Below are 10000 nucleotides of genomic sequence, written 5' to 3'. Positions count from 1 at the left end.
CGGCTGTCTCAACTTGGTGCCACAGCTGCACAGGAGGGGCTTGGCATAGCTGGCTGGACAACATCACAGACTGGTGTGTCTCCCGGCAGCTCTGGTGGGGCCGCAGAATGCCAGTGTACCACAATTACTGCAGCAGATGGCGAGGAGGTGTGGGTGGCGGCTGCTCGGAGGAGGATGCAAGGCGGAAGGCTGTGGAGAAGGAAGGTGTGTGTGTGTGTGTGTGTGTTTACCTAGTGTTAGTTTGGATGGTCTGATATATGGCAGAAATTTTACTTTTTTATTGTTTTTCCTTCAGTTGATATACTTTCTTTGTGTTGTATCTCCTAGTGTTCCTATTATCAGTATTACCTTGGGGCAAAGCTGTACCAAATTGTAGTTTTTCTGTACAGTTGAGGTGCAGTCCTTGTCTGTATCACCTTTATTAACCTACTCTGGGTTCCCTTCTATATTTCTGTGAGGAAAAACTGCATTATTTTATATCATTCAAGTGTGTGTGTGTGTGTGTGTGTGTGTGTGTGTGTGTGTCTGTGTGTTTTTGTCTGTCTGTCTGATTTTATTCTAATTGGATGACCTGACTTGACCTGAATATAAGGAGAAGGAGGAGGAGGAGGAGGTAGAAGAAGAAAAGAAGAGAAGGAAGAGGAAGATAAAGAGAAAGTGTGTGTGTGTGTGTGTGTGTGTGTGTGTGTGTGTGTGTGTGTGTGTGTGTGTGTGTGTGTGTGTGTGTGCGCAAACCCTCATTAAAAAAATAAACTTCATGTAGCAATAGATGAATAAAAGTCTTGACGGCTACGTTAATAATCGCAACTTTCCGTCTTCACCCTGTGCTCCTCCCCAGGCACACCCTTGACCTCCATGTCCACCCAGCAGGAGGGAAGATCTGGACACCTGGTTCTCCTCTGGTCCCTCCCTTTGCCTCGCTGGGCTGGCCGGGTCAGGGGAGGGGCAGAGACCATGCCTGACCTTGCTCACTTCTACGCAACGACCTTGAAGACGGGTCACGGCATCCTCTTGTGGGGTGGCTCAGGTGGTCATGCCGGGACTCGACTTGACGGGGAGGCTTTCCTTTGAGGTGAGGTCGTCTGGGTCGTGGTCTCCTGGTCCTGTCCTCTGTTATTAATCTTGTTTTTGTTCCTTTGTCTTATGTATTATCACAAACTCCGGTAACTAATTGTAGGCGTGTAATTAGTCCATATATTCATTGGTATATAACTAAAATATCTGTTAATACTGTAAACTCTAGCATTACTAATTGTTTGATAAAAAGATGCAGATTTCAGAAGGCTAATAATGTTTATAGATGGCGATAGATTGAAAGAATTGACTACCTGTGTGTTACCTTTCCTTCCTCTTATGTAACGTGATATTAATTGTTACCAGTATTGCCTGTGTTATATCACCTGTGTTATATGACCCTCCCTCCCCAGACTGTGCTGGCTGCATGGCCTCCAGGGTGATGGTGGCGGCCACAAGACGTCCAAGTCCTGGGGCAGTGTGATAAACCCCCTGGATGTCATCAGTGGGGCGTCCCTGGAGGTGTGTGACTTGCTGGTGCTGTGTGTTCTGTACTGGTGTTCATTGGCTGTGGTGAGCAGTACCTTGACAGCAGGTGATACATGAATATTTGTTAAAGCCTCTTACTAAGTGTATTTTTTTGAAGGAATGATGTAAAGAGAGAGAGAGAGAGAGATTTTTGAAGGAGCTAAAGAGAGAGAGAGAATTTTTGAAGGAGCTAAAGAGAGAGAGAGAATTTTTGAAGGAGCACTAAAGAGAGAGAGAATTTTTGAAGGAGCTAAAGAGAGAGAGAGAATTTTTGAAGGAGCTAAAGAGGGAGAGAGAATTTTTGAAGGAGCACTAAAGAGAGAGAGAATTTTTGAAGGAGCACTAAAGAGAGAGGAGAGATTTTTAGATATGATGTCAAAAATTGTGTTTATAATTCTGTCTTCTCTCTTTTTTCCTTCTTTTCATCTCTTCTCTTTTCTTCCTTTCCCTCTTCTCTACTTCAATTTTCCTTTTCACCTGTGTTCTCCTCTGTTTTTCACCACATTTCATCCCTTCCCTCCTCCCTCACACCCTCTTACCCTCTCACCACCCCCTCCTGCCCTCAGGTACTGTGCGAGAGGGTGGAGGGGACCCTGAATGCAGAAGAAGTACTCACTGGTCTCGTATGAACTCTCCCACAGGCATCCCAGAGTGTGGAGCTGATGCCCTTTGGTCCACCCTGTGCTCCACAAGCTTCAGGAGTCAGTGTGGCATAGATAGATGTGGATGACTGTGGTGTCTTGTCTTGTGTGGAGTTACAAGGTTGGTGTATGGATGGGTAAGTGAAGTAGAGATAAGATTTTAATTAGTGGTTTTGTAAGGTTGGGTAGGAGTGCTGTTCGTCTTCATCAAGGGCTGACGTGTTGTGTGTTGAGTGAATGAGTGAATGAGGCTGAAAATTGTGTGTTTTGGTATATGTAGGAGATAAGATTTTAATTAGTGGTTTTGTAAGGTTGGGTAGGAGTGCTTCTTGTCTCCATCAAGGGCTGACGTGTTGTGTGTTGAGTGAGTGTTTAAATATATTTGTAGGAGATAATATTTTAGTGGTTCTCTTCCCCAACAAGGGTTAACACATTGAAAGATTGTTGTGGGTGAGAGTAACGGTGAAAGTTGTGTGCCTTGTCTTGGTACATGTAAGAGATAAGCTATAATAAGTGTATTTGTAAGGTTAAGACAGTAGTGTTTCTCTTCCCCAACAAAGGTTAAGGTGTTGAAAGAGTGTTGTGAGTGTGAGGTGAGTGTGAAAGCTGTGTGCCTTGCCTTGCTATGCGTTTGTATATTTCTCATAGCACTTTCCTGCCAGACCACCTGTGTGTGTGTGTGTGTGTGTGTGTGTGTGTGTGTGTGTGAGTGTGTGTGTGTGTTATATATAAAATGTAAATAAATAACTACATTTCTCGACTGATGGGAGAAACACACTTTTAAAAGGCTCTATTCAAAGTAGCACAGGTTTTTAAGGATGTTTTTATTGTTTTAGTGACAAATTAACAACATTCCCACATTACTGTCAGGAGAAACACTCATGAAAACCTCTGCTAATCATCTTTGTGGCCTTTGGAATCAGTCGTGAGAGAGAGAGAGAGAGAGAGAGAGAGAGAGAGAGAGAGAGAGCTAAACCAATTCAACTTGATATGAGAGAAAATCTAATTATCTTCCATTCCCACAGAACCGTCACCCCAAACAATGAGTGGTGGAGGGTGCGTTCTGCGTTGACAGCCAGCATGAGCGGTGACAGGAGGTGTGTGAGACGCATGACAGCTTTAGTGACAAGTTCATGCAGGCAGTGGTGCAATATTATTCCCTCAACACTCTCATTCACTTTGAGGGCTTGGAAACCACAGTGCCTTCAGATTTGTGGAGAAGTGTGTGTGTGTGTGTGTGTTTTTGATAGTTATATTAGTTGTTTAAATCATGCTGGGCTAATATCTATCCCTCTATCAATGTGTTTGTGTGTGTGTGTGTGTGTGTGTGTGTGTGTGGGTGTGTGTGTGTTAGTTATATTGTTTAAATCATGCTGGGCTAATATCTATCTCTCTATGTGTGTGTGTGTGTGTGTGTGTGTTTACCTATTGCACGAGACAGGGGAAGAGGGAAGAGGAGGAGAGGAGAGGTGCTTGGGAGATGAAAATGTATGTGTGTATGTGTGTATGAATATTTTCCCTATCATACACAAAAACACCCTTGAAATCCTATATATAATTTGCCATAGAACACGCTTACTCTCTCCCACGTGCCCACTCCCCTCTCTCCCACCCTCTCACCTCCCACACACCTGTATACCGCGTCCTGCAGCCTCAATGCACTCACCCCTTCTTTTCCAGCCATGGGTGCCTTGCCTCCTCGCACCACCACCACAAGCACCACCACTCCTGCCATCACCTACAAGGGGGAGACTGTGATGTGGCTGCAGGTGGATAGGTGAGGCATTGTTCTGGTGTTGGTGTGTGGTGTAGCATTATCTTGAAATCCACAGGCCTTCCACAGCCTTCCCACTGGTCTCCTTGTCCTGTCCTCCTCCACACAGCATCCACAGGCCTTCCACAGCCTTCCCACTGGTCTCCTTGTCCTGTCCTCCTCCACACAGCATCCACAGGCCTTCCACAGCCTTCCCACTGGTCTCCTTGTCCTGTCCTCCTCCACACAGCATCCACAGGCCTTCCACAGCCTTCCCACTGGTCTCCTTGTCCTGTCCTCCTCCACACACCATTCACAGGCCTAACCTAACCAACCTAACCTAACGTAACCTAGCCTAACCTAACTTATCCTAATCTAACCTCACACCCACAGGTTCGGAGGCCTCCAGAGAGCTGCCCAGAGTGAAGCTTGTGGTATAGAGGGACAGCTGCTGATCATCAAGCTTATGGAGTGACTGGAAGAAAGTGGGAGGAGCCTGGAAGGAGTGGTGGAGGTACAGTACTTGGAGAAAATCTCTCCGCCATGATGACTGGGTGTCTGCTGTACAGGCCACTGACCAATGGTGAAAGAGGGAGAGAGACTGGCTAATGGTGGATGAGAGAGAGAGAGAGAGAGAGAGAGAGAGAGAGAGAGAGAGAGAGAGAGAGAGAGAGAGTGTTGATAAATAATATTGGGCACAGGCTTCACCACTGGGTCGACTGTGAGGGCCGCATTCTTCTGCTAGGGAAGTAATGGCTGGTTGGTGGCCGCGGCTGTTCACACACTCTTTCTTGCTGCGGCTGGCATGCTGTTCTGTCCTCTCTTGTTCCAGGAATTGCTGTCTGAGGTGTGTGTGTATGTGTGTGTGTGTGTAGAAGCCACCATCATCATCCACAGCAGGTGATAATGATGCTTCCTGCTTTCATCGTCATTGGGGCTAGCCAGACCAACTTGGGGCTGTACTGGGGTGACGCTGTATGCCTCAGGTGGGTCTGGAGGGCTGAGATAGTGAGAAGGTAACAATTAAAAAAGGACTAGTGTACACTTAAACCATTACAAACACTATGTAATGCTGGTATACACACACAAACACTGGTTTACACATAGAGACATATATAAACACTTGCTATGGTTTGTATACTCTTAGAAACACACATAAACTCTTAATAAGTCTGGTATACACACAAACTTGTATACAAACACTAGTATATATTTAGAGACACATCCAAATCTTTGCTAAGTCTGATATAAACACACAAACTCATAAGAGATGCTGGTATATGCTTGGAAATCTATACACACATTTGGTTAGGCTAGTATACACAAATCTATACATATATTAGGAATTTATTGAATGATTGAGATGATTAGTACTCTCTCTCTCTCTCTCTCTCTCTCTCTCTCTCTCTCTCTCTCTCTCTCTCTTTCTCTCTCTCTCTCTCTCTCTCTCTCTCTCTCTCTCTCATATCCTTTGTCTATCTCAAATTTTCTCTTTTAATCTCTCCCTCTCTGTCTGTCTGTCTGTCTGTCTGTCTGTCTGTCTGTCTGTCTGTCTGTCTGTCTGTCTGTCTGTCTGTCTGTCCCACACCTCAGTACACCCTTCCTGTCTTCATACACTTTAGTACACCCTTCCTGTCTGCCCCTGGACCTTAATACACCCTGTATCACCCTTGCATCTCATTAAACTATCCCTATTTGTCCATCTCAATAAACCCTGTCTAATTTCCCTGTCCTGCTGTTTGTCTCATCTTACTACACCCTGTCTCTCCCTGCTTCTTGTTGCACCCTTCCTTTCCCCTACTCCTCAATACTCCCTTCCCACCCTGTGTCATGTGTATATATTTAAATATTTATATTCATTTGTGGCATTCTTCATGTGTTTTGGTCATTTTTGGGTGTGTTTGGGTGTGTTTTGGTCAGTTTTGGATGTGTTTTGGGATGTTTTGGGGTGTTTTGGGGTGTTTTTGTCTGTTTTGATGAGTTTGGGTGTGTTTTGAGGTGTTTTATGTGTTTTTTTTGGTATTTTTAAGGAGTTTGGGTGTGTTTTGGGTGGCTACGGGTGTGCTGTGGGTGGATAAGACTGTTTCTGGGGTGTTTAAGTGGGTGTGGATGTGTTTTGGGGTGTTTTGGATGTGTTTTGGGGTGTAGAGAGGTAGACGTGATGTGTGCAGGGTGTCTCAGTCCCTGGATGGGTGTAGGAGTGCGTGGTGGTGCTGTCTAGGTCTTGTGGTGTGGGAGTGCATGGAAAGGAACAGATAATTTAGGGCAGTTTATCATATTTAATTATTTTGTTTATTAATTTATTTACTATTATCATTATTTTTATTGTTTTTAAAGGGGGGTTAATTTTTACGTTCATCTTTTGTGTTCGGGAGTGGTTAGTGCTGTTGACAAAAAAATGGAGATCGTTTTATTTTTTAGTGTGGAAATTGTCGCAGTTTGTCAGGTGTTGATTGGTGTTGAGAGTCGCAGGTCCCGTCTAGCCCTCTGTCATAAAATGAACAATAAAGGGTTGATTTTCACCGATAGTTTATTTCCTTTAACGTAAACATGTAATGATATAGTTTTGTCTGTGTCTCCTGATGGTATGGCACTCTTGGCTAATATTTAACTAATTATATTCATGTCATTATATGAATAACTAATAACAATTCACTATCCTGCAGGTACTGTCAAGTCTATCGAAACATCAGCACGTCAATTGAGAGTCATGGATTTCAAGAGATTCCAATTTATTGCTGCTTCCTTCTCAATTTTAATAGTTCAGATAGACATTGCGTGTGGGGCACTGCTATTTACGAAGAACTGGAGGGTCACAGAAAGAAAGGGATGTTATATTCGTAATCTACGCAAAAAATAACTCTAGAAAAACAAACCACAGCATCTCTATTCATCCATTCTGTGTGTCTTCTCTCTTCTCTCTCTCTCTCTCCACTCTTAATGCTGCTGTGGGTCTCTGGGCTGGAGTACATCACAGAAAGATTGACACAGACTTATATATGAGAGGATGTTGTCTGTAACTATGCTATGGGGACATTGCAAGTTTGTGGGCTGTAGTCAATGAATAAGTGTGTCCTCTATAGCATACTTAAAAACCACACACACACACACACACACGCACACTCTCTCTCTCTCTCTCTCTCTCTCTCTCTCATCTCTCTCTCTCTCTCTCTCTCTCTCTCTCTCTCTCTCTCCTCTCTCTCTCTCCTCTCTCTCTCTCTCTCTCTCTCTCTCTCTCTCTCTCTCTCTCTCTCTCTCTCTCTCTCTCTCTCTACAGACAGACTCACTATTTCCTAACCCTTGCCTGAAACAAATGAAAAACTTTTATCCTTCTCCAATCACATTTTAATTTTCTACTGACAGTCACAATCCCACAGTATATGTAGTAAATTTCAACTTTTACTTTCAGATTACCTTGTTCATGTGCAGTCTTGCTATGTGGGCGATGAACACCTCTGGGACATGACGAGCAGATGCCCATCCAGCACAGCTCAACTTGTATGGAATCTGGACCTGGACCATCACATGAATGCCACTGCCTTTGATATGTGTTTGATATGGCTTCTATTGCTTTCAAGTCACCATCTGCCTCTGTGAAATATGGAAGATCTTACAAGCTCAAGCATAAGTATTAAGCAAGTGATAGGAATGGTGATATGAGTGTGGTGTGTCTGAATTAGCTGTCAGAGTATTGTAAATATTATTACTTAGTCTTCCCAGTTAATGAAATTAAGAACAGTTGTGAAGTTTGCTTTAAAACCCTTCATTAACTTTGCCACAAAACACTTTTACATGTTGTCAAAAGTGTGTAACTGTTATGAAGTGTGTGTATATATCATTACTACAGAAGAATCTGGAATTTCCCCTCAGATTACTTTAATGAATGAAGCTTGAGTTCACAGATGTGTGGTTTGTCAATTTCACCTGTATTCTCTCCTCTATGGCAGTCTGTTCTGGCAAAGTTTCATTTGTCAAAAGCATTACAGTTTGTAAATGGTGTGTCTTCATATGCCTTCACTAGCAATTATGAATTACACTATGGTCATGGGTTTTGTTCTTTTAATACAGTTGCCTCAAGATATTCTGAGCTTTACAATGCTGTCTTTAGTACACTGCAAGAAAATATAGAAATTTCATGTGGCAACATTTATTTTTAAAACATTATTTATTACTTTTAAAAATAGCAATGTGGGGCTTCCTTAATGCAAATAGTCTTGCCCAAAAAAACTTGTGATGTCAAACACTAACTTTTCTTAACACAGCACAACCAAAACCACTCAAAATTATGCATTAATTTTTTTTATAGAGCAACATGTGTGGAAAGTGGTACCAGAAATATTTGCATAACAAATATTTGGTTCAGGATAACAAGAAGCCGGCATTGCTCAAGCTGACCACATTTCATCCATTTATACATACTTTTTATTATTAAAGCTTATCTTGTAATTATTGCTGAAGACATTGACTCATTTATTTATTTATTTATGACTTAGAACTATGATAAAGCTATGGATTGATATAATTCCTGATTTGTTTCCATTCTTGTCTCCGCTTGTCCATCCCTGAGTGGTCAGAAGCGGTGCTCCACTGATGATGTGGAAGCCTGAGACAGCCAATCATTTAATGGGGTAGGTTACCTTTTGTCACCAGTCTTCTGTGTGTCACTACGTTTGGAAATGTTTACCTCTTCTATTTAATTTGTTTGGTTATAATAATGTTTATGGTCAATAAACTATTTATAAAACTATTTATCTGTGTCAGTATGATAAAAGCAGTTATTGTTGTTATTGTTGTTATTATTATTATTATTATTATTATTATTATTATTATTATTATTATTATTATTATTATTATTATACACATTTTCCTCCTTGTATTTAAATATTATTATTATTATTATTATTATTATTATTATTATTATTATTATTATTACACATTTTCCTCCTTGTATTTAAATATTATTATTATTATTATTATTATTATTATTATTATTATTATCATGCATTTTTCTTGTATATAAATAAAATATTGTAACTGATTATTATCTTTTTTTTATCATTCATGTAGACTCAAACTCTCTCTCTCTCTCTCTCTCTCTCTCTCTCTCTCACGAATAAAATGACTGGTGAGGAACTCTAATCATTAAAGTGCTAAAAATTCCACTAAACCACGAGAAATAAATTATTAAGCCGTTCATTGCAAGGGCCACAGTCAGAAAGTGAAAAAATAAAAAATAAAAATCCTTAAATACCGAGGCTAAGTAAAACATAAGGAATTAGACAAATGATAATTAATAAACACATAAGGAATAATTAATAAACAAAAATTAAGCCAGGAAGACCATTATAATTATTGCAAGGAGACAATATGTATGTATGTATATGTAATTCGAGGTTAAAATGGCTCAAATCTGGTCAAAAAAAAGCACATCAATAGTATGCCATAAGTGAAGGTGTTCCTCAAGGCAGGGAAGGTTGGGGGGGGGGTGGCAATGAATAGGGGAGGGGCTATGAACTATTGGGGGGGTAACAGTCCCAATGACTATTAATTAATGACGCATCCAATTTAGCGTGTGTTAATTTTCGCGTTGTGATAATCTAAAGGTTTCTCTCGCGTTTTTTTTATTATTTCTTTATTTATTTTATTTTATTTATTTATTTTATTTGGCAGGTGTTATATATATATATATATATATATATATATATATATATATATATATATATATATATATATATATATATATATATATATATATATATATATATTATATATACACGCAATTACAGATGTTTGATGATAAAAACGGATAATGCCTACATATACCGAATCTGTATTGCCACAATATATAATTTACTATGTATGTTAATATCGGAATACATGAACTGGAACTTAATTCCAGTTCATATATATATATATATATATATATATATATATATATATATATATATATATATATATATATATATATATATATATATATATATATATATATATATATATATATATATATATATCAGCATTTCATAGGTATAGAAATATGGGTAAGAAAAATATATCTGTAAAT

The 10000-nt window shown here is 40.1% G+C and overlaps 1 protein-coding gene and 1 long non-coding RNA gene across 11 annotated transcripts in view; one reads left to right on the top strand and one right to left on the bottom strand.

Annotated features, from left to right (window-relative positions):
- Nucleotides 1–7839, top strand: part of LOC135097018 (valine--tRNA ligase-like) — a 9816-nt gene extending 1977 nt beyond the window's left edge. The window contains exons 1-5 of one of the 10 annotated variants that reach the window (XR_010265288.1): nucleotides 1421–1536; nucleotides 2109–2320; nucleotides 3209–3280; nucleotides 3864–3960; nucleotides 4330–4369. Coding sequence is in view for 1 of the 10 variants with exons in the window: in XM_063998779.1 (XP_063854849.1) it covers nucleotides 3864–3960; nucleotides 4330–4411 (179 nt within the window). In the remaining 9 variants the exon portion in view is untranslated. Of the gene's footprint in view, nucleotides 1–1420; nucleotides 1610–2108; nucleotides 2321–3208; nucleotides 3281–3863; nucleotides 3961–4329; nucleotides 4953–7345 lie in introns of those variants that run through there. The other 9 variants (XR_010265292.1, XR_010265290.1, XR_010265286.1 and 6 more) reach the window with 9 other exon arrangements.
- LOC135097020 (uncharacterized) overlaps nucleotides 4801–10000 on the bottom strand; it is a 6573-nt gene continuing 1373 nt past the window's right edge. The window contains exons 2-3 of the long non-coding RNA XR_010265293.1: nucleotides 7351–7527; nucleotides 4801–4936 (exon numbers count right to left, since the gene is read on the bottom strand). This is a non-coding gene — a long non-coding RNA (uncharacterized LOC135097020). The remainder of the gene's footprint in view (nucleotides 4937–7350; nucleotides 7528–10000) is intronic.

This window comes from Scylla paramamosain, unplaced genomic scaffold, assembly GCF_035594125.1.
Source record: "Scylla paramamosain isolate STU-SP2022 unplaced genomic scaffold, ASM3559412v1 Contig11, whole genome shotgun sequence".
In the NCBI taxonomy this organism is placed as follows: domain Eukaryota; kingdom Metazoa; phylum Arthropoda; class Malacostraca; order Decapoda; family Portunidae; genus Scylla; species Scylla paramamosain.
This window is presented reverse-complemented; position numbering and strand designations above follow the sequence as displayed.